This window comes from Leptinotarsa decemlineata, unplaced genomic scaffold, assembly GCF_025532065.1.
Source record: "Leptinotarsa decemlineata unplaced genomic scaffold, Ldec_3_MD MMD2_tig00026294_RagTag_RagTag, whole genome shotgun sequence".
NCBI lineage: Eukaryota > Metazoa > Arthropoda > Insecta > Coleoptera > Chrysomelidae > Leptinotarsa > Leptinotarsa decemlineata.
In genome coordinates, this window is record NW_027412674.1 from 7,097,440 (window position 1) to 7,121,589 (window position 24,150).

The 24,150-nt window shown below is 38.4% G+C and overlaps 1 protein-coding gene across 1 annotated transcript in view; it reads left to right on the forward strand.

The window, feature by feature from the left end:
* The window catches only part of iav (transient receptor potential cation channel subfamily V iav), a 49,104-nt gene that overhangs the window by 17,382 nt on the left and 7,572 nt on the right, over window positions 1-24,150 (forward strand). The window contains exons 6-17 of the mRNA XM_074180258.1: window positions 2,511-2,610; window positions 2,660-2,785; window positions 2,878-2,993; window positions 3,047-3,177; window positions 10,847-10,952; window positions 11,003-11,154; window positions 11,204-11,420; window positions 11,474-11,635; window positions 16,450-16,638; window positions 18,899-19,011; window positions 19,076-19,311; window positions 22,149-22,538. Coding sequence (XP_074036359.1) covers window positions 2,511-2,610; window positions 2,660-2,785; window positions 2,878-2,993; window positions 3,047-3,177; window positions 10,847-10,952; window positions 11,003-11,154; window positions 11,204-11,420; window positions 11,474-11,635; window positions 16,450-16,638; window positions 18,899-19,011; window positions 19,076-19,311; window positions 22,149-22,538 — 2,038 coding nt within the window. The remainder of the gene's footprint in view (window positions 1-2,510; window positions 2,611-2,659; window positions 2,786-2,877; window positions 2,994-3,046; window positions 3,178-10,846; window positions 10,953-11,002; window positions 11,155-11,203; window positions 11,421-11,473; window positions 11,636-16,449; window positions 16,639-18,898; window positions 19,012-19,075; window positions 19,312-22,148; window positions 22,539-24,150) is intronic.

Here is a 24,150-nt window from a genome sequence, read left to right on the forward strand (position 1 = left end):
CAAGTGGAACCTTGAAAAGGTCTCGTGGCTCTTCTTGAGTTACCCTATGTATGACCTTCTGTCCGTTCGAGTGTAATGACATGAACTTCTGAAACGTCATTTCATCCTCTGGTGGTCTGAGGACGCAAACTTGGTCGTGATTTCCAGCATAAGGAGCCAATCTATTAAAAAGGACGACCCTAGGGTTTCCTCGAGGTGGCTTATGGATTCGGTAGACGAGGTCATTAATCTTTTTCATGATTTTGTACGGACTTTCCCACGAGTTCCGCAACTTCTTTAATAAACCACGGCGTCCCTTAGGGTTGTACAACCAAACTAGCTCACCAGTTTCGAATCCTCCAACATTCGCCTTAATGTCATAGGCCTTCTTTATCCTATCGCTGGCACTCCGGATGTTCAGATGGACTCGTTCATGGATGTTGTCCATTCTCTGTCAAAGCTTGCTGACACGGTCTTCCCCCGCAGTGTCTTGTTCTGGTGGCCCAAATTTCAGATCGCAAGGAAGCCGCAGCTCTCGGCCCATTATAATACTGGCAGGGGTTTGGCCGGTTGATTCGTGCACTGCCGAACGATAGGCCAACAGGAATAGGTGGAGGTACTGGTCCCAGTCTCTTTGATAGTCAGAGTGTACCTTGGGCAAGTGGCGGTTTATGGTCTTATTCATTCGTTCCACCATTCCATCGGACTGTGGATGTAAGGCTGTGGTTCTGGTCTTTCGAATGTCCAACAGTTTACATATTTCTTGGAACAAGTTGGACTCGAAATTTCTGCCCTGGTCCGAATGCAGCTCCAATGGGATACCGAATCGATATATCGATTCCTTTACCAGGACGTTAGCAACGGTAAAGGCTTCCTGGTTGGGCAGGGCGCAGGCTTCTGCCCACTTACTGAAGTAGTCCATGGCTACCAAGATGTATTTGTTTCCATGGTCGGACTCTGAGAATGGGCCGGCAATGTCGATTCTCTCAAAGAGACTACCCACGTTATACTGACGCATTGGAGCATTCGGTCGTATCCGAGTTACGTTACTGTCAGCACATACATCCCACTTCTGACACCAATTGGAACAATTTAAAGAATTTACAGCCTTGAACAAATTTATTTCTAACAATATTTCACAAATATTTCACAAACTAATTCATATTCAACACTTAGAACTTAATTTATTTTCACTATTTGAATTCCTTTTTTAACCGCTTGATTCACTTTCTAAATTCAACTGCCATCTCTAGAGGAGAAGCCAGCTTTATATATCCCTAATGATCGCTCTAGAATTCTATAGTCGTTTCGGAAATCAACTAGAGTTTAATCGGTAGTTGCCGACTGGATTGCTTTTGTGGTGATGTTATGTGTTTGTTCCCTTGTCGACATATCGGTGAGGGGCAGCTTCAGATTCGTTACATTATGTTCCCTCTTCCTTTCTGTTGAAGTTCTCTTGGTGTTTGTGTATTTCTATGGCTTCTAAATACATTATTGTTGAATAATAATTCGACGTTGCTAACCTCTCGGTATTTTCGAAAAGGATATTATGTTCTCCGTCGGACAGTGCATGTTCTGCGACTGCAGACTTCTCGGTTTGTCCCAATCGACAACCCCGCTTGTGCTCGACTAGGCGGGTACCAATGCTTCTTTTGGTCTGACTGATATAAACTATACCACAGTTATATGGGATCCTGTAAACTTCCGCTGATTTGAGTGGATCTCTGCTGTCTTTTGCTGATCTCAGATACTCCGATTTTTTCTTCGTTGGTTTGAAGGCGATGTTAATTTTATCCTTCTTTAGAATGGCTGGTGACATATTCTGTGTATGGCAGATAGACAGTGTCTAACAACTTAGTAACGTTGTTACAAGCGAACGACTACGACTAAAAAAGACATAATCTGCGGTACGCGTCCAAGGGAGAAGAAGAGAAACACCAGTGAAGATCAACCTCCAGGCATTGTTTATCTGCCATGCAAAAAAAGTGCCACCAACATAATCGGGAGAATTCTAAAGAAGGACAAATTAACACCGTCTTCAAAACAACGAAGAAAATATCGGAGTATCAGAGATCAGTAAAGTTTATATCGGTCAGACGAAAAGGAGCATTAGTACCCGCCTTGTCGAGCACAAGTGGAGGTGCCGATTGGGACAAACCGAGAAGCCTGCACTCGTAGAAAATGCACTGTCAAGATCCTGTTCGAGAATACCGAGATGCTAGCAAAGTCGAACCATCATTCAATACAAATGTATTTAGAAGCCATAGAAATACACAAACACCAAGAGAACTTCAACAGAAAGAAGAGATAATATATCTACCAAAGATCTGGCACACAGCATTAAAGCGAGAATGAGAGCTTCAGTTTCAGTTGATACGTTAAGAAGAGTACTTCGATCACGCTTCTGAAGATGACTACCGTAGTGGCAGTTGAAAAGTTTGAAGATTATAACCAAAAAAGACCACGGCAAAACCCGGAAACCAACCAAATCATTGACGCCAGCCGTGAAAGCTTACATTCCTAAATTACAGGATATGTTTGGATATGCTCTAAGGCATCCAAAACTACCAGCTAGTAATGGTATCGTCAATAAGGCTGGACTGACACCTCTAACGCTGGCTTGTAAATTAGGTGAAATTGAAGAAAATCACTTTGCGTTCACTAATAGTAATTTTTTTAGGACGTGCCGAAGTGTTTAGGGAAATGTTAGAATTATCGGCTAAGGAATTTTGGCGTTACAGTAACATAACTTGTTCAGCTTACACACTGAATGCTTTGGATACATTACTGCCAGATGGCAGTACAAGTAAGTATATAACGAATTCAAAAGAATACCAATCATTAATCATATCAAATCTCTAATATCCATCATCCAGTGAAACACTACTTACTTTCCAGATTGGAACTCTGCACTTTTTATTATTTTAAATGGAACTAAAGAAGAACATTTAGATATGTTAGACGGTGGTATAATTCAAAGACTTCTGGAGGAGAAATGGAAAACATTTGCGAGGGTAATAGTGAAAAAATCTTAATCTTATAATATAACAGTTACAAAATTTTCCAGAATCAGTTTTTGAAAAGACTCCTTATTCTAGTCGTCCATTTGATTTTCTTGTCTTTGGCGGTGTATTTGAGGCCTGATGATCCTGATGTTCTTTTGCTGGAGTGGACAGATGATCCAACAACCATTGCTAGGTAAATCTGCATGCAAAGCAGGTTGAAAACATTTTTTACTACATTAGCGTTACAGATGTGAAAAGTTACAAACGTAACATAATAGAAAAACCTGAAAATTAGAAACGTATTTTCACTACACGGATTTTGTTATTCCCTGCCTTTTTTAGAGGATTTTCTCGCACAGGCACCGCTCTTAGAGCGGTGCCTGTGCGAAAATAGTGATTCACATTGGATTTGAATCGCTGGAGATTAAATCTATTCGGAAAAACGTTCTCAGGAAGTTTATTCCACATAAACGCAGTTCTCCAAATAAAAGAATTCTTGAACAGTGAAGTTCGAGGTGAACGAGGTGTACTGCTCTTGGTGGAATCAAATTTGCCAAGTCACTCGAACACTTTCCGTGAAAGTATCGAAAAGAAGTATCGAAGAGAGTATCGAAGAGAGACAACTCTCCAACCTTTCTTCGATGTTCCAGAATATCAAGATTGCAACTGATGTTCTCGTCTCCAATCAGGTGGATGGCTCTTTTCTGGATGGAATCCAGCAACTTGTTTACAGTTTTTTGGTTCGGAACAGTGTTCCAGGTTTTTGAGAAGTGGTTTTTGCAATTCCAGTGACATGATTGTGCCAAGACATATTGGTGTCCATTTTAAGCCCCATCAAACTTATCGAAACAGAAAGGGGAATTGTCTGATCTGACATTATTTATCCGGTTCGGAGACATTTTCACCCCTATAATTATAATAATAATAATAACAGAAGAGGCTGACATCTGGCAAATCAACACCGCCGTGTATAACGTCGTCCAATCGCTTTCCGAATCGGAAGGACGAAATCCCCTCCTTGCGGTTCGGAAGATTGAACGGCGTGTACACAAGATGGAGGCTAAGATCACGTCGGCGAGACAACACGCGTCTCGTATCCAATGTGTGATGGATTACAAGGCGGCCAACAGGCCTTTCACGCCCGCAATGCGGCGAATAGCCGCCAGTCTACGACGTATCCATCACACTTTAAGCCAAGGCGTGCTGCTGACCACCAAACAGCACTGCCTTGATAGAATACGAATGCTAGTGACTGCTAAGAAGTCACTAGTGAGGCGAGCGAGAAGTATCGCGAAAAACCTTAGGTTCCGCGAGAAACCTTCTCGCTTATTCCAAGAGCCTCCACGTGTTGTAGATAATCCGCCGACCGCTGATCAGGTAGAATCCTTCTGGAAGGATATCTATAAACACCCGTAACCACTCAACTTAGACACTCCAGCCCTAGCGCAGTTCGAAGCTTTCAACAGAGAGCTTCGACAGCCTGAGCCCAATGAACTGCGCAACCCGATAACCTCGGATGACGTTCGAAGGGCCCTTGTTGGTTCCAAGAACTTTGCTGCTCCAGGCCCAGATGGACTGAACACTTATTGGTGGAAAAAACTACAAAGTACCCACCGCCATCTGGCCAGAGTTTTCAACTCATGGCTGGATGGAGAGCAGCCGATTCCGGATTGGTTTGTCGAGGGGCGGACCGTTCTTATCCCAAAAAGCGGAGATTTGTCGGTTCCTAAGAATTACAGACCGATAACATGCTTGAATTCGTGTTATAAGTTGCTTATAAGCATCTTATACACACGAATACTCACCGCAGTTGACCGAGTGTTCGAACGGATAAATGAGCAGAGAGGGTCGAAGAGAGGAGTCGCTGGATGTAAAGAGAACCTGCTCATCGATAGATGTGTAACGCAGGACTCGATACAATATAAGCGTAACCTCTTTATGGCCTGGATCGATTACCGTAAGGCATTTGATACAATTTCGCATGAGCTCATCTTGCCTTTGCACAGATGCCTTGCGGTACCCGATAACATAGTGATATGCATTGAACAACTGATACCACTTTGGCGAACTCGCTTCACCATAACATCTGGTCAAGCAAGAGTCCAAACAGGGTGGGTCACTTTCAGAAGGGGTGTATTTCAGGGTGATTCCCTCAGTCCCCTTCTATTCTGCATCTCACTATTGCCATTATCCGTTGCGCTCAGAAATACTCGAGGGTATAACTATGGCACCCCCGGAAACCGGAGGCACAAGGTCACCCATCTGTTTTATATGGATGATCTTAAACTTTATGCCTTTGGAGAGAAGGATCTCCATCAGTCCTTGAGGGTGGTGGAAGAGTACACGCATGCTATCGGTATGAAATTCGGAATAGACAAATGTGCAATGGTTCATCTCAAAAGAGGACGATGCGGGGACTACGGAGAGGATGTGCAGCTCGTAGAAGGAAGCATCCTACACCATCTGGATGCCGGAGAGACGTATACTTACCTCGGGGTGGAACAACGCCACTCACAAGAGGTAACTGCAGTGAAAAACTCTCTCCGCGGCAAGTATCAGCACAAACTTCGACAGATCTGGTCATCGGAACTGTCGGGGAAGAACAAAGTTGCTGCAACAAATATGCTTGCCGTTCCAATCTTACTTTACTCATTTGGAGTAGTGAAGTGGACTCGGGAGGAGCTGTATCAACTCGACGTAAAGACCCGAAAAATGATGCATCTCTATAGGAGTTTGTATCCCAAATCGTCCGTTCCACGGTTGTACTTCCCCCGACAACAGGGAGGCCGTGGACTTTTGAGTTTGGAGTGTGTACATGACAGAATGGTACTGGATACAGCCTGTAAAGTCGTCAGGAGTTCGGATCCCCTTTTCTGCATGGTCCGTGACCATGAGAGAGCAGGAATTGGAGCTTTTCTCCTTAGGGCAGCTGCCCGAGCAGCTGATGAACTCGGTATAGTTTTCGACTCTGAACGAGGTGACTACAACTCTGTCACCGAGTTGGAACCCGTTCAGCAAAAAGCTCAGATAAAAGCCGCAGAGATCACCTTACTTCTGCGGAGACACAAGGATAAGCCAATGCATGGGGTCTTTTTCAATAACATTGGAGACCTTGGCTTATCAAAGCGCCTGACGTTCGCTTTTCTCAGGTCGAGTGTGCTTAAGTCGGAAACTGAGGGGTACATCATGGCTTGCCAGGATGGTGTCTTCAACACCTTAGTCTACCGCAGTCGCGTGATGGGTATAGAGGTTCCTGACACAAGGTGCAGGGCCTGCCGCGAGGCGCCCGAGACCCTAATGCACTTGCTATCAGCATGTCCAGCATATGCGGTCTCAGCCTATATCTATCGACATAACGCGGCTCTAAGAGTGCTATATTACCATCACTCTTACGGTATTGACGAGACACCGGTGTTGCCCTACGCTCCGGGGGATATTGAATCCATTGTGGGGAACGAGAAGTGCCGAATTTATTGGAACTATTCGTTCCCCACCCTCAGGCTCATACAAGCTAATAAGCCTGATGTAGTCCTTCACCAGACCAAAACGATATTTGTCGTGGAGTTTTCAGCTCCTGGCGAGACGAATATCGTCAGAAAAGAGGAGGAAAAACGAATAAAATATCGAGATTTTCTCTTCGAACTCCGCAGACTCTATCCAGATCACTCTGTCAAGATGGTTGTTCTGATTATTGGAGTCCTTGGTGGAATGATGTCCTCTCTACTCTTAGCCGCAATGATTACTTACCCCACGGTGTGGGGAGTGGTCATTGGTTGATAATGCTGGCGCGCCCTCCCGAATGTATCGGGGCTTCGGGGGATAGAGCCTGACCAGCGCACACTACGGTGAAAAAAAAATAATAATGTTTTATTTTCCAACAATTCACAACGGGTATTGAAATAGTAGATAGAAATAGAACAGAAAATAAACATGATAAATCACTGAAGCTTGAAGCTTGTGTGTGATGATACCTTAATATAATAAACCATAAAATAGTGGTCATGAAGAAAAATAGTGCATGTGCAAACATAATTTTCACTTATGTGCTTAGTTGAGTCTTTTTCAATTATATTAATTCAGTCTAGTCCGGTTAAGTTTGACATATTCGAGTAATGGGGTTTCCTCTTAATTCGGGTGGATATAAATGTATACTTCTTCAGTGTATAGTGTCTTATTTGGGTAATAAGATTTGAATATCATGTAGCGTGGTCACTGTTTTATAACAAAAATTTCAAGTCAATGAGATCATTAAGAAGTTTTCTCTCGGTGGTTGTTATCCACTTTTTGATATGATGCTTGAATGTTGTAAAACTTTCCGTGGTCTTTAAACTGTCCGGTAGTAAGTTGTACACCTTAGGGGCCAGAAATTCAACGGATCGTTGACCGATAGTTTTTTCTCGGTTTGGCACAATTGTGGATTGCTTTTTTGTTCGAGTGTCATATGGATGTACAACGGGTTGTATTTTTATTTTATTTTTATGGATACTTGTCAATATTCGATAACAGAACAACTACCTTTTATCAAAAATAGAGTTCTCTGAGTATACAATATTTAGATTATACAGATTACTTCCCGCCACACCTCCCCAACGTAAGATTCCATAACTCAGCTGTGATTGCACAAAAGCAAAATATAATGTTTTCATATTTTTCGTATTCAGGAATTCAGTAAGGTATCTGAACTTACTTAGTAGACCCCTCAATTTATTTTTCACATTCTCGATGTGATGGTCCCATCTCAAATGTCTATCTATTATTATGCCCAAATACTTTGATCGATCTTTTTCGTGTATGCTCGTGTTATTGTCTATTATGAGAGGTTCTAGATTGGGTAAGTGATTGGAATACGAGGTAAAAGGAAGATAATACGTTTTTTTCTCGTTCATTGTGTGCTTATTGAATTTGAACCAGTCACATATTCCTTTCAAGTTTCGTTCTGCTTTTGCCTTTAAACCTACCCAGGTTTCTGCTTCATACAAAATAGCCATATCATCTGCAAAGCTGATGAGTTTACATTCAGATCTAGATGTCATTAGACTGTTCACATAAATTGTGAATAGAAGTGGCCCGAGCACCGTCCCCTGTGGGACTCCAAAAGTGACGGTTCCGAAGTCACTTCTAATTCCTTCTCTCTCAGATATGCTGAGATTTTTACATGTAGGTATCAGGTTGTTTCAAAATGATAACATAGTCAAAATCAATGATATAAATGTATTGAAATAACTAAAATTGAAAATCATAATTTTATCAAGTGAAAATAACACTTGTCTAATTTCTACTAAGTTTTTTTGTTACAGCCGGTTTCGGTTTGTTAAACTATTTTCAAGTGAACAAACCGAAACAGGTCGTAAGACATAAAAAACTTGGTAGAAATTTGACAAAAGTAATTTTTTTTATTCAATATGAATTTCTACAAAATAAATAGGTCATCAATCGAACAAGTTGAATTTAATCTCTGTCTCCAATTTTGAGGAGTTTTTCAATTTCCTGTTGAATATGATAATGAATTGAATGAATTTGACTAATTTTGGATGAAAAATCGCCATTCTCAATATTTCAAAGCAGTCTCATATTTTGTGTTTCAACAGTTTTCAATTTGGGCTAGGAAAAAATTAACTATTTATATTATTGAAAGTAAATGCGCCAAAAACAGTAACAAAATGCCAACTGAACGTCTACATTTACAAAAAAAATTAAATAATGAGGTTATTTGGTGATCGTGCTCGAAATAGCAGACAGGTTGCTCAAGATTCCAACAGAAGACATCTACAACAAAGTCGTATTCGACATGGAACGGCAGACAACGTGAATGAACTTTTCACTCAAAGGAAGGGTATTAAAGAATCGTCCAGCTATTGACAATCCAAATCGAAATCGAAGGTATAGTCGAAGTAAACGATATTGTGCACTCTTAAAGAAATGAACCTGTCGTCATTTAAATCAATAATGCATTTATTTCCACCATTAATGTGGAAGTGTCCAAAGTCCATATAGTCTTTTTCAACCAAAATTACTTTTTTAATCCTTTCCTGCCAGTCTTATTCGGTAAAATTAGATACCTCTTCTTTAACTAGCTCTATTACCGTCTTATCAAATTTTGGAAAATAATTTTTACGCCTAATGCTTTGTTTCATTTTTCCCCAAATCAACTGAAAACACAAAAATAGGGGGGAAGTCTCATTACGGTGTGTCCATTCTTTTCAGCAATACACTTTTTCAAATGTTTTGTCTGTAATAGTTCAAGTTTTTTGTATAGTTATCTTCAAAATACAAATTGTTATCCATTAAAAAATTTTGTATTTCATATTTCCTCAAATTTTTATTAAGTACTTTGATGAGCTGTCGCGAATCATAGGAAGCCTTGTCAAGAACTATTACACTATTCGCATCCAAATTTGGGATAAATATGTTTTCAAACTGTTCCTCAAAAATATTATCTTCCATGTTCTTATGAGAGTCAACATCACAGTCCTCAAGTTTGTTTCCACATAATTTCAAAGAATTCGGAACCCATCTTTCACTTCCTCCGCAATGCACAATGATTAGTCGCGATCTTTTGTTTGCAGACATGTCAGGCGTACACATTTTCGAACCATCAGTCCACCCTTTCGTAACTGTGTCGTGACTGTCATACCAAGTTTCATCCAAATAGAAAATTTGCCGTTATTCTTGTCGATATTTAGTTATTTGTATTTGTATATAAGTATTTGTTACTTACTATTCCACTATTCTTTTGCTTCCCATAACTATTTGACGTTTGTTTATTATTTTAAATCTGAATTCTAGTGTCTTCATCTAATTCTGAAGAGTGTTGTCACAGCAGCTCATGTATACAATTTCTTTCTTATGATTTCAGTATAGTAATCTCATTGCTTTTGTATCAGTCGTATATTGTTTTTTCAATGATTTTATTGAATGATGATATTAGATCTAAAGGTTTTGGTAATCCCATATCATATCCCGTCTTGTGTTCATAAGGTTTGTTTTTGACTATTTTACGTTCAGTTTAGAAAGGAATTTCGGTCAAATCTGATGTTGCTTGTAATAGTTCGTTTCCCTCGAAACCAAACTTGAGATATAGATTTTTATATACATTGAAACATACTCTCTGTATTTCAAAATTCAAATGCATCCGAATCTTATTCACTGGTATTTCTTTTTCGCATTGTTCACCATCTCTATTGGAATCACTACACAGGAAAAAGTCTGCGTTGTTATCACACTTGTTGTTACTATTAGTACTTGTCGCCACATTTAAAACAGATAATAAAAATTGTAAGTAATTATAAATGCATCAATATCGAATTTCAATCAGTTATGGAACTGGACATTGACAACACGACGGCGATAAGCAACCTCGCATTCTATGCGTCACCGTAACATGACTTCAAATTTAATTTTATGACTCTTCAGCCAATCATAAAACTCGGTTAGTAAAAATTATCCAATACGAACCGCGAATTATTCAGTCCACGTCGACTAACTGACAGCGGTCTTATTTCTCTGTATTGGTTTTTTTGGCCTTTGAGCTCGCCGGTAGCTTTCACTATTAACAATACAGGTTACTTCGATCAAGATCTTCAGATGATGTGGTGGTGCAGGTTTTTCCGGGTTTTCCTGCAGCTGAAAAAGCAAATGCGCCACTGGAATCAATGAAGTCGCCCCGGAGTGCCAATTAATTTTTATTGTTGTATTTATTTTATTTTTATCGTTGTTTTAACACATTATAATTATTTTCATTACAATTATAGTGTTGGTTACTTCGACTATACCTATACAGTAAATTCCCTCTATTAAAAATTGATTGTAACAATTGATTGTCAGAATCTGCATTTTTTTATTTAAAATATTTTTCATTCCAGATACTGTTGCGAAGTGGGCACTATTTTGGGTGTACTGAGCTACGTAATTTTCCAACAAGGAGATGAAATAAGAAACCAAGGCCTTTGGACATTTTTGAAACAACAAGTATATATGTTAAATTTTGTTGACTTAATGAGTGATAAATATTGTTTCAGTCAAATTCTCCACCAAAAACGATATTTTTGATATCCAACCTCCTCATATTGGCATGCATACCTTTTAGATTACTTCATGACAGGAATACAGAAGAAGCAATATTGCTGTTTGCAGTGCCAGGTTCTTGGTTTCTGTTAATGTTTTTTGCTGGGTAAATTATAACTTATTTAAGGTACTTTTCTAGACAACCTATTTTTCAGAGCTGTGCGGCTCACTGGACCATTTGTTACCATGATATACAGTATGATAACAGGAGACATGCTGACTTTTGGCATAATTTACACTATCGTCCTCTTTGGGTTCTCACAATCATTTTTCTTTTTATACAAAGGATATGCAGGAGTCAATTCAACATTATACCATAGTTATCCATCCACTTGGATGGCACTATTTCAAATTACGTTAGGAAACTATGATGTAATGAAGCTATAGCTAAGAAATTTACATGAGAATCATACTTTCATTTTTAGTATCAAGAACTTGGTTCAACAACTTACCCAGCCGTAGCCAAAAGTGTTTTTGCAATTTTTATGGTTTTTGTACCAATTCTATTGTTGAATATGTTGATAGCCATGATGGGAAATACGTACGCTCACGTCATTGAACAAAGTGAAAAAGAATGGATGAAGCAGGTAGGTTAGGTTAGGTCCAAGGCAAGTGGGTTTATTCGACCCTCCACCGCAACCCGCAAGGGTTTATTTTGGTTCTCACATATTCACACTCGACCAAATAAACTCACTTTCTTAACGAAGCCGATTAGTTTGTAAGATGAGTGGTATTTCAGGTCAGATGGTAAGAGTACGGCTCTGCCGAACTCTAAAAACCTGATTCTGTTCCCAGCGGGGCAGGCATAAACTATGTGCTCTGCTGTTTCATAAGTTTCTAAATAGTGGCAATGCACACTGTCTTCTGACAGTCCGAATCTCTGCATATGATGATTCAAATGACGGTGACCTGTAAGAAGGCCTGTTGGACATCGTAGTTCATCCCCACTCTAGGCTAACAACTGTTTGGTATGTATCAAGCTTCGAAGGGTGAATAAACGAATCCTGGAAGATTTTGCCAGAAGTCCATAAATCTTCGCGCCATCCAGGCGTACAATCTTTGTTTGGTAAAGTCTAAACCGATGCCAATGATAGGTTCTGGTCCGATGAAGCTGCTTGCAGCACCCTCCTTTACAAGGGAGTCAGCAGCCTCATTGTCTTCCAGGCCAGTATGACCAGGTATCCAGAACAGAGACAATCTGTTAAGTCTTCCTATCGAGTAGAGTTGTTTTTGGCAATTTGCTACCAATTTAAACATTGCTCGGTAGGAGCCAAGAGCTTCCAATGCCGCTTGACTGTCCGAGAATATGTTTATAGACTTGTGTACGAGGTTGGATTCTTATAAAGTCTCCGTACACAATTCAATAGCGTAAATTTCAGCTTGAAATACATAGGTTGATATCTTTGTCCTGGGTCTGCGACTGAAAACACCTGCACCAGAACCGAAAGGTGTTTTTGATCCATCTGTGAACCAACAACTATCTGCTACTAATATTTCCTTCTACCAGAGGATCCAGTCCTCTCTAATCGGGAGCAGTACTTTATAAGGCAGTTCGTAGTTGACATAACATCAGAGGTCATTTCCAGATTACTGTGACTCCCAGTGTCAACCAACAGTCTGTTGCACTCTGCATCAAATTAATTTGTGCAATTGGCAATGTGCACAAGTTTATATGCAGTCCATCTAGCCTCTCTCTCCAGAAAAATGTGGAGAGGAGGTAGATCTAGAAGTATATCCATGGCCACTGATGGTGTGATACTGATGGTACCACTGAATGCCAGACAAGCCTGTGTCTGTAAGCCAGAGAGATTCGCCTGGGCCGTTATCTGTAAAGCATTCGGCCACCAGGCAATTTCACCTGGGACCTGAACCCCAAGTATTACCACAAATCCTTTGACATGTCCATAGGGACAGTCTGGCTTTTATGTAAAACTTTTTCCAAGTAAGCGACCCAGGTGAGTTTTTTATCAAAGACAATGGCAAGATATTTCACCTCCGTTCCAAATGGAATGACCTCACCATTGAAAGACATCTGCTCCCTCAGGCACCAACTGTGAATACCGTCCATCGTCCTTTGTATATTACAAGCTATTCTTTCCGACGTGGACCTTGCCAAGATGACTAGGTCATCTGCATAAGCTTGCAGATCAATTTTTCTTCTGTCTGGGACATCAAGCAGACTATCCATCAGGAGCGACCACAGAAGAAGAGATTGTACTCCACTTCGTGGGCAGCCCCTGGTGACCCTGAACCTAATAGTCTCGCCTTAAAGAGTCGTAGTTGCAATTCTGTTTACAAGCATGGCATAGATCCAGCCAGTTATGGTCGATTCTATACCCTTCCCAGCCAGAGACAATCCTATTGATTTAGGTAGTGCATTGTCAAATGCTCCTTCCATATCGAGAAATACAGCAACCGCAATGTCCTTGTTGTCGAGGGATTGGGAGATTTTCTCTACAAGGTTGTTTAATGATAAATCTGTCGATTTGCTGGTTTATAGTGGTGGTTATTTAGGAGGGATGTGATGTGTCCATCCATTATCCTCTCAAGTCCTATCAACAGGAAGAATGTAAGGCTGATTGGTCGTACCGATTTAAGGTGTGGGTCTTTCCGACCCACTGCCCACCCTTGCTGCCAACCAACTGGGTGATATATAGTTCCACGCCAGACTAGCTCTATAACTACAATTTTACGAGAATAGGTAAAATTATTTCCAGTCCGTTTTAAAGAAGAGCTGGAAATATACCATCCTATCCAGAGATTTGAAGGGCTGAAACGATTTGATAAACCATTAAACTTCCGGTGCTGTGATAACCTTCTTGACGACCTCTCAATCGTTCTTTTTTGGGCGTTCGGCGCCCTCGAAGATGGGAGGTATGTTGTTACCAAGAGTCAGATTTCCAGAAAAGTGTTTTTCTATCAAAAGCTCTAACGTCTATTTACTAGAGGTCGTGAACGTTTCATCGGGCCGTTTAAGCGACCCACTTTCAGCAGTCGGCTCTCTAGAGAGAATCTTATGAATTCCTTGTTGTATGACGTTAGAGTAGTTTTATAAAGCTCCTTGTTACCTGACTCTTTAGCTCGATTGAATAATCATCGAACTTTTGTTCTTAATGTTTAAGGCTTTTCTTCCACCAAGAAGAGTTGTGGTTATCTCTTTTAATCCTCAGGAAGCAGGTAGATTAAGCTTGTTGAAAAAATCTGTTAAAATCTGTTTTCACGTTAACCAGCTGTGTTCAATAGAATATAGGAATTCAAATGATTAACATTATAACTTTATTGAATTATAAATATTCACGACTGCTGTCGAGGCCCTCGGTTATGTGATTTGTGTGGTTTGAATTTTCTCTCGATTATGAAATGGTATTATTACGTTTTCTCCGTAGGTTTGACAATAATCAATTGTCTGTTTAAAAAAATAAGGTGAATTTTTTCAAATCATCTGAAAAATGAATTTCATTAGTTTGGACTTCCATTGTCTGATATTATATAAAATGATTTAAAATCCCTGAAAGAGCTGGAAAAAAAAAGAAATAAAAAATAATAGCTGAATATAGCAATCATAATTAAGCCAAAAAAACCTGAAATTAAATAATAGTGAAATAAAATACAAGTAAAAAGAGAACAATTGGACAAAAATTGAAAAGTTAAGAGATTTCAAGCCAAGTTACTTCACGACGTTTCATTTGTTTGTATCCACAATCCACTTCGAAACTGATGGAAAGCCTTTACACCAACGTTCCGGTCGAAGAAGCACTCCAAATCATACAGAGGAAGCTATCCGAAGATGGGGACCTGAAAGATAGAACGAATTTACCTATAGAATTATTGAATTGGATGTGGAATTACTAGGATGCTGTGTACGAAACTGTTATTTCCAACTGAAGAACGAACTCTTTACACAAGATGAGGGGCTGCCAATAGGATCGCCACTTTCACCAGTCATAGCCAACATATATATGTGGTGGTTTGAAACTCTGGCCATTGAAGAAGCCCACAAGAAACCTCGTGTCTGGTTAAGATACGTTGACGACACTTTCATAATATAGAACCATGGGAATACCGAACTAGACCCCTTTCGGAAACACATCAACACCGTAAGACCTTTCATCACTTTCACAATGGAGAAGGAAATCACAACGAATTACCATTCTTAGACGTATTGGTGAAGAGGACCGACACTAAATGGGAAACATATGTACGTCGAAAACCCACTCACACGGGACAGTATCTGAACCAGGTATCCAACCACCACCAATCGACTAATAGAGGAATTATCAAGAGTCTAGTAGACCGTGCTTTCGGGTTCTGTAATACAAAGGAAGGTCTCGAAAAGGAACTAGACATCATCAAAAATGATCTTCAATGGAATGGCTACTCCAAAACGATGGTAGAACAGACATTGACTAAAAGACAGCAGGAGCCTCGCAAGGAAGAGAAGCCGTCACAACCAGTGATTGCACTTCCCTACATTAGAGGATTATCGGAAAGTATTAGAAGAATTGGTTCCAAGCACAACATCAGAACCTGATTCAGATTCGGAAACACTATCCGTAGCAGCCTCACGAAAACCAGGCCATCGAACGCGGACTGCTATACCAAGAATTGCATTTACCGGATTCCCTGTGAGTGCGGAAAATCCTATATTGGTGCAACTAAGAAGCCATTGAATGTTCGCATTGCCGCAAGAAACACACACAACGAGGGGAAACCAGCAAATCAGAAATAGCAGAGGATGTTTGGACCCATCAACATAACATCGAGTGGTTCCAAGCTGAGATCATACACAGAGAGGAACATTGGTTTAACAGGAAATTCGAAGAATCCGCATACATGTCCAACAACGTATTCAGCCAAGCTAGCGTAGGGATACGCAACATATGGAAATCCATCATCAAGCAAAAAATGGCCAACTCCCACCAAACGGTCATCTCCCACTTAACCAGTGAAGCGGAAAAAGGAAAGCAGGGATTAGTGAAAGAGCTCGAATGACCCATAAATAGTCATCTCTCAGAGGAATCAGTCCAGTCATCATCCGAAGACGATTGTGGATACTAACAATCGAAACGTCGTATTTCATGTTCAATGGTTCTATTTTTACTTGTACTTTATTTCACTATTATTTTATTTCAGGTTTTTTTGCTTAATATAATTGCTATTTTCAACTATTCATTTTTAATTCTTCTTTTTTAGTTTTTTTATGGATTTCAAATCATTTCATATAATATCAGACAACGGAAGTCCGAAATAATGAAATTCCTCATGAAACATTGTCAATCACCTTCAAACAAACGGAATGAACAATACCCAAAATCATTTAAACTGTTAATCTCAACAAATAGGTTTCAGACTGGTGGTAATGGACCACTTTTTTTCTATAATATGCATAATTTTTTTTCAGTGGGCCAAAATTGTCATAACCTTAGAAAGAGCCATCCCTCAATCAGATGCTCACCATTATTTGGAAGAATACAGTATTTCACTAGGACCTAGTGAAGATCCCAATACCGAACAACGTGGTGTAATGGTTATCAAATCTAAGAATAAAACTAGAGCCAAACAGAGAAAAGGAGCAGTAGCAAATTGGAAGGTGATAAAGAAAATATAAAATGGTTTAGTTTTTTGCGTCTGAGGTTTTCAGTGTCATTGTTTTTCGAGTTTGAAAGTCGTGGATTTTTGGAATTTCTTCCTGACGTTTCGCTGGCGCGAGTCTAGCTTCTTCAGAGGTTTAACCATCATGGCTTGCTGCCCGATGACTAACTTTTAGGCTTCGTAAAGCGTAAAGCGTAAAGCCTTGTCAGGTAATCAGTTGTATTGGTACCTGTATTTGTACCTGTACTTGTACCTGTACTTGTACCTGTACTTGTACCTGCACTTGTACCTGTACTTGTACCTGTACTTAAACCTGGAACATTAACAATCTTGCTGCCTGTTGTCATTCTGTTCGTTATCCTCGAATTCCTCAAAATGGGGTTCCATACTCGGTTGAGGTTCACCGCTTCTTCTTTTCTGTTGAAATTATCCGTGTGTTTATGGATCTCTATTGCCTCCCGTACCAGTCGGCTATAGTATCCCTGGTTGGGGCAATTAGTTCTGTGTTTTCAAACAAAATTATGTGGTCTCCTTCACTAAGCGCATGTTCTGCCACAGCTGACTTATCCGCCATAGCAGACTAGGTTTTGCTGGCCAAACTTCGATGTTATGGCTTGTCGAATCATTTTTGTGTAAGGCTCTTCAGCTTCCTGAAACAACGTTCCCTGCAAGTGGCCGTCGATGGATATCTTTCGAATACTTTTGACATCAAGGATGATGTTCCATATTGTCTTACCCCTTTTTTTTTATTGTATATCAACTACTTGGAAAAAAAGAAGAATACAATATATTGCTTTGCGGACGACAGCACACTTGTTTCATCATTCCATTTGGATTCCAGGATATCGTCTGCGGATGCACATCTTCACCAGCAGCAGGTGGTTGCATATCTTAATGAGGATCTAGAAGTGATTTCGAATAGAATATAATAATGTCAGGACAGACAATTCCGCTTTCTGTTTCGATAAGTTGGTTGGGGGGTTGAAATGGACACCAATATGTCTTGGCACAATCATGTCGCTGGAATTGCAATGGCTGTTTCTCAAAAGCTTGGAACACTGTCCCGAACCAGAAAACTGTACACACCTCAGCAACTTTTGATGCTTTATAAAGCTCATATCAGACCTTCTTTGGAGTATTGTTCTCATGCATACCCAGAAACTGATGGATTCCATCCAGAAAAGAGACATCCGCCTGATTGGAGACGGGAACATCACTTGCAACCTTGATACTTTGGAGCATCGAAGAAAGGTTGGGGATTTGTCTCTCTTCTATAGATACTGTCACAGGAAGTGTTCAAGTGACTTGGCATATTTGATTCTACCAAGAGCGGTACATTCTCACCCATAATTATAATAGTTCCCCAAATTTACAGTTAATACACAATGATGCGAATAGATAAAGGTAAATAGACACTCGGTACACATTATTGTTTGTATCAAATGATTGGCAGACAGGTAGCTATAGTTACGACTATGGCAAAGGTATGGTCTATAGTCTTTTGTGAACTAAAGGGCTTCTAACTGAAGCCTCGAATGTGTTTTTGCAAACAATAGATCCCTCCCAAATGTCCCTCGGATACGATAACTATCCGGCAGCCTAAATACTATCCGGCCGATTACCCGATCAAAAAAAATAGGTAATCATTTGCTCAAAAAATAATTTTCAGTAATCACACTTCAATTCTACAACTTAGAAAGTGCATTAGTAGTCATACTGCACTAAGGGCAAATTTGGATGAATTAATACTAAATTCCCTGTGTTAAGGTAGCAAGCGGTTTCACGTGTCTTCGTAAATAAAGCCAGTTTCACAAAAAAGTATTTTGCCGTACACACTGCTGCAAGGCAAATATAGGCACTGCAATCAACGCAATAAGTCAATGAATGAAACAATTATTAATTTCGCTTATCAACGAACACATCGGCGGCCGAATATCCGGCGGCATCCGGCTAAATTGCTACTCGTTTCATCTCTAGTAAAATTCTTCAAAGTTTAACTCTGAGCTCTGATGCATACTTGCATCATGTGTTACGCAATATTTTGTAATGCGCATAAATCTGGAATCTTGATAGTAATGCCTTTCAAAGTTGTGTCAACTGGAGTACTTCGAATTTCATTTGTCACAAAAGCAATATTGGGTTTAGCAAATGGGGTTGAAGTGAATTATTCAATTAACCAGCTGTCATTTCCATACGAACGACAACCCTCAAATGTTGAAACATCTTAGTATGTTTTCTTAGAATTTACTTACTTTCAGAGAGTAGGAAAGGTTACGATGAACGCCCTCAAGAAAAAGGGGATTTCTGGAGAGGAGATGAGATGTTTAATGTGGGGAAGAGAGTCTATAAATACGCCAATAAAAATAAAAGGGTAATGCCAAATATATACATAAAATTGAGTGACTCAGTTCCCCCCTAATCTTTTTATGTTTCAGACCAACAAAGGACCGTTTACAAAATCCTCAGGAACCAGATTTGACAGGGGGGTTTGGTGATGCACTGACTGCAGCATTAGATGTCATGGCATATACTCATGAACTGGACATAAATGGAGCAGCCCAGGGTTTGAATTTAGCTAATAATGTCAAACCAGTAGAAACAACTCCTCTACCAATCAATCAGAAGAATAATGAATCAAATACCCGAATTACTGGTGTCGGAAAAGAAATAGGTATTCATATGATGAATTTGAGTGATACAGATTTTCATTGCTCATCTAATTTTTTCTATAAAAAAAGAATGGTTGTTCAAAACTAATTACTCTAACACTATCTGTAATTTTCATCTGTTCGACGTTTCGGCTCCTGCTTTGAAGTCATTTTCAAGAACCCCTTGAAACTGAAATTACATGACTCAACGACTTATGACTGAACAAAGAAAAAACAAAGCCAGTGATCAGTAGGTGGTCAGGGAAATTAAGACCCCGTCGTCGAGTCATGTAATTTCAGTTTCAAGTGGGAAGTTGTAAGGATGACGTCAAATTTTGGATTTTTTCATCTTCATTGAGGGGACGTCTCACCAGTGGAGGCCCCTGGGCAGTAGCCTCGCCTGCACCCCTAAATCCGGCCCTGCTCAAAAAGTAACAATATATTTGAAATCTCATCTGAGAGTAGATGAAAGAAATATTAAAAATATTAGGAATATTCGGGAGAGTTATCTGAAAAAAACCCGAAAAATATTAAGACGGTAATTCAAAGACTATTAATAATTTTTTTTATTTATTTATTTAGTATAACACCTTCAGATAGAATTATGCTGGTATGAAAAGGTTAAAAAAAATCAATAACAACCTTTGATAATGAGAAAATATGAACATTTAAATAATTTTAACTTGATCATCATTGAAATATTTTTTTTGTGTTTTTGGAAAATATATGAACTGTTTTAGATTTTTTATTTCTTCAGTCAATTTATTGAAAACTTTAAACAATTTGAAATTGGATTATTTTTTCCTTTGGTAGTATTTATTACATCAAAATGAAAATTATTGGAACTTTTTCTATTATAATCAAGCAATTTAGAATTTTCTAATAATCGAATATAAATTTTCATGATATTTTTACACAATGTATATACGAATTGAACTTTTTCTAAAGTAATGAATCATTCAAAGTACTATTGTTAGTCATTTTGTATAATTCCAAAGATAGAGTATCTTATGGTTTATTATTATAACCTTTAGCTTTATTCATTGAACGATGAATTGATTTTTTTTTGCCTTTTCGTGCAGGATGGTCAAATTGTAATGAGATATCTGCTTCGAAAGAGAATACTAAAAAATGTATTCCTCTGATAGCTCCTACCAGTGGTACAATCGATTCTTTAATTTCATTTATATGACTTTCAAAATTTAAATATTTATTTCATTTCTAAATTTTTTTCATGTAGTTATCTATAGAGTGTGTAAAAGCCAAGTGGAATAAATGGATTATTTCGGTTACTGTACATATTAAAAAAAAATCACGAAACACGTTAAATATAAATTATAATTTGACATTCTTCAACGTAAAAATGCCACCCCTACCTTCAACCCCTTTGGAGTGACAGATACAACTCCCAATTTTTTAAATGGGAAGTATAGATTTGTGACATTTTGTTTGAAAGGTCTCTTCATTTTCTATTTAGAAATGGTATCGCTTTCGAATTACAACAATTACAACAATTAAAATAAAATAAGTTAAGATCATGTGGTTACCGAAATTCGATAAAATATACTCAAAAACTAGAATGTAATGCAAAAGTAATGAAATGTAGGATACGAAAAAAAAACTATGGATGTTAACGAAGTAGATGTTCAAAATATTCACCGCGAACGTTTTGGCAACATCCAAATCTCAAATAAACTGTCTTCTAACATTATTTAACATATCAGGCGTAACCGACCTGATCGCAAGCGTTATTCGTTCTTTAAAGTCATTCAAATCTGAAGGTTTAGTTTTGTACACATTGCTCTTTACATATCCCCATAAAAAGAAATCTAATGATAAAAGATCAGGTGATCGCGCTGGCCATTCAATCGATTCTCGCCCCCCTATCCACCGATTGGGAAATGTTGTATCGAGGTATTGCCGGACATCAACTTGGAAATATGGTGGTGCTCCATCCTGCTGAAACCATATCGTATTCACTGGAACTTGAGGGTTTCCTGGATCAGGATATAAATTTGCTAAACTTGGAATGAAGTAGTGCCAAATAATTATCGCCATTCAAGTTGCCCTCAATGAAAAAGGGACCAATGATATGGTTTTCTACAATTCCTGCCCAAACAATAACCTTTTGTAAAACTGTTATTTTATGCATTTCCGTTAATCTAACCATTTGTCAGACTTGAAGTTAACGAACTTCCAACTCATATCAAAATACTGACAACGAATGTTGTAACATACAAAACAAGTTGACAAAGCATTTGAAACTAACGTTGCCATGGAAATTATTTAGACTTTTTTAGTAATTTTTGCTTACTTTCTTATTATCAACGGGAGGTTGAAGGTAGGGGTACCATTTTTCCGTTGAAGTATGTCAAATTATAATTTAAATTTGACATGTTTCGAGATTTTGGTAAAATATGTACTGAACCGAAATAATGAATTTATTCCATTTGGCTTTTACACACTGTATATATTTTCACTGAATTCCAATTTTTTCCTGAATGAAACACAGCAACATCAACTGCAAATGAGTAGTTCACGCATCAAACCTATATTTTAAATATTATCAACATTTTTCTTATTGTTGATTATATAGGTATTTTTTTATCTATTTTATTCATTTCCTTTCCGGTCACAATATTTTTTTACAAATGAGCGTTCATATACTTTCACATTCATTGTTTATTTTTTCTCATTTTCTGATTTTTTTTTTTGTGAAGAAGCATCCAAATACCATGGTCCTAGTATTTTCAATATTTTCTAATTTATTTTCACCTGGAATTCAAATTCATTAGTATTTTTTAGAAATTCTAAAGAAACATCAACCACATTAAAGAAACATTTATATAATGTTTTACAGGTACAGCAATGATTGGTGCTTTATCTCAGCTAACTGAATCTCAGGGTTTCACAGAGCCTATACGAAATATTCAGAAACAAACAGAATTTTTTGAGGTGTCGGCAAATCAACATTTAAATTCACTTGTAAAAGTTGAGGATCCCCTAAGAGAACTTGTTCTGTGTTCAAATGAAAAAGATGTTGATCCCGAAAAGTTGAAGTTTTTAGCACTCTCTGCTGCAAATCTCGTAAAAGAGGAGGAGGCTAAGAAAAACAAAGGACAAGTTACGAAAAGTGTCAAAGCACTGGCAGGAATATTTACAGGAACTGAGAACTTTGTAAAGAAGGTTGAGGAAAACTTAAAGAAGAAATATGCAGCCCTAGAGCCTAGTGATAGTGATGGATTTGGAGGTAGTATCATTGATCAACAATAAAAGTGATATTTTTATCCGTTGACTTGTTCCTCAAAATAAATACATTTCATTCTCAAGAGAAGTTAGCGTCTGTACTATATATACGAACGATTAGATTTGTATATGTGTGCATATTGCAAATCCAATCTTTTGTATGAGATTTTCTATAGTCATAACATTTTTCAACCAGTTTCAAATTGTTATGATTCTTCAGATGCCTTTTACATAGCAGCATTCTCATCTCTTCATTAATTTTTGTCTGTCTACATATTGTCTCCTACATTAGCATAAAAAATTTAAGATTAGATTTAGTTCATGAATATAGAAGAATATAGAAGAATATAACTATATAATATTCTTCTTCTTCTTCCCCATTAAAAATATAGTTATTCAATATTCATTTCTGATTATATAAGAAGAAGAATATAACTATATAATATTCTTCTTCTTCTTATATAATCAGAAATGATAATTGAATAACTATATTTTTAATGGGGAGCTGTTCGAAGGTAGGTTGCACTATATCGTTTACATGAACTAAATCTAATCTTAAATTATTTCTGCTGATGTAGAAAACAATATGTAGACAGACAAAAATTAATGAAGGGATGAGAATGCTGCTATGTAAAAAAGGCATCTGAAGAATCATAACAATTTGAAACTAGTTGAAAAATGTTATGACCATTAAAAATATAGTTATTCAATATTCATTTCTGATTATATAAGAAGAATATAGAAGAATATAACTATATAATATTCTTCTTCTTCTTATATAATAATATAGAAGAATATAACTATATAATATTCTTCTTCTTCTTATATAATCAGAAATGAATATTGAATAACTATATTTTTAATGGGGATCTGTTCGAAGGTAGGTTGCACTATATCGTTTACATGAACTGAACCTAATCTTAAATTGTTTCTGCTAATGTGGAAGACAATATGTAGACAGATAAGTCTGCTTTGTTATCATACTCGTTATTACTGTTAGTACTTGTCCAAGGACGCCACATTTTGAATAGACAACAAAAATTTTAGGAATTTATAACTGCACCAATATCGAATTTCAACACTCAAATCGCGATCAGTTCCTAAACTGAACACGACTGCGATAACCATCCCCAATTCCCCGATTTCTATTCGTCACCGTAACGCTAGTTGCACACACACCGATTTTGGACGGCCAGAATAAAATCGGCCGATATTTTATTGGTAGCGGGTGCTTGCACACTCACCGGAGTTTCATCGGTCAAACAAGCAGTTGCTTTGTTGTCGTAATTAGCACGCACTACCAAAACGAAGTTGATGCGTAGTAACTACAATTTCACCGAGCATTCGAGACTGGAATGGTCGGTAAAAAACCGGTGAGTATGCAAGAATGTATTTAGTCATGTACGCCACTCCTTCCCGGTACTGCCGACGCGACGATACAGTGGCAGTGGACAGCTGCTCACCGGTATTTTACCGGCGCCGATCACCGGTAGGCATGTGTGCAAGGTCCCGTTCCACATGTGGTTCACTATTGGAATTTGGACGGCCGATTTTTTACCGGTCGTCCAAATTCCAATAGTGAAGCACATGTGGGTACGGGACCTGGCACACACGCC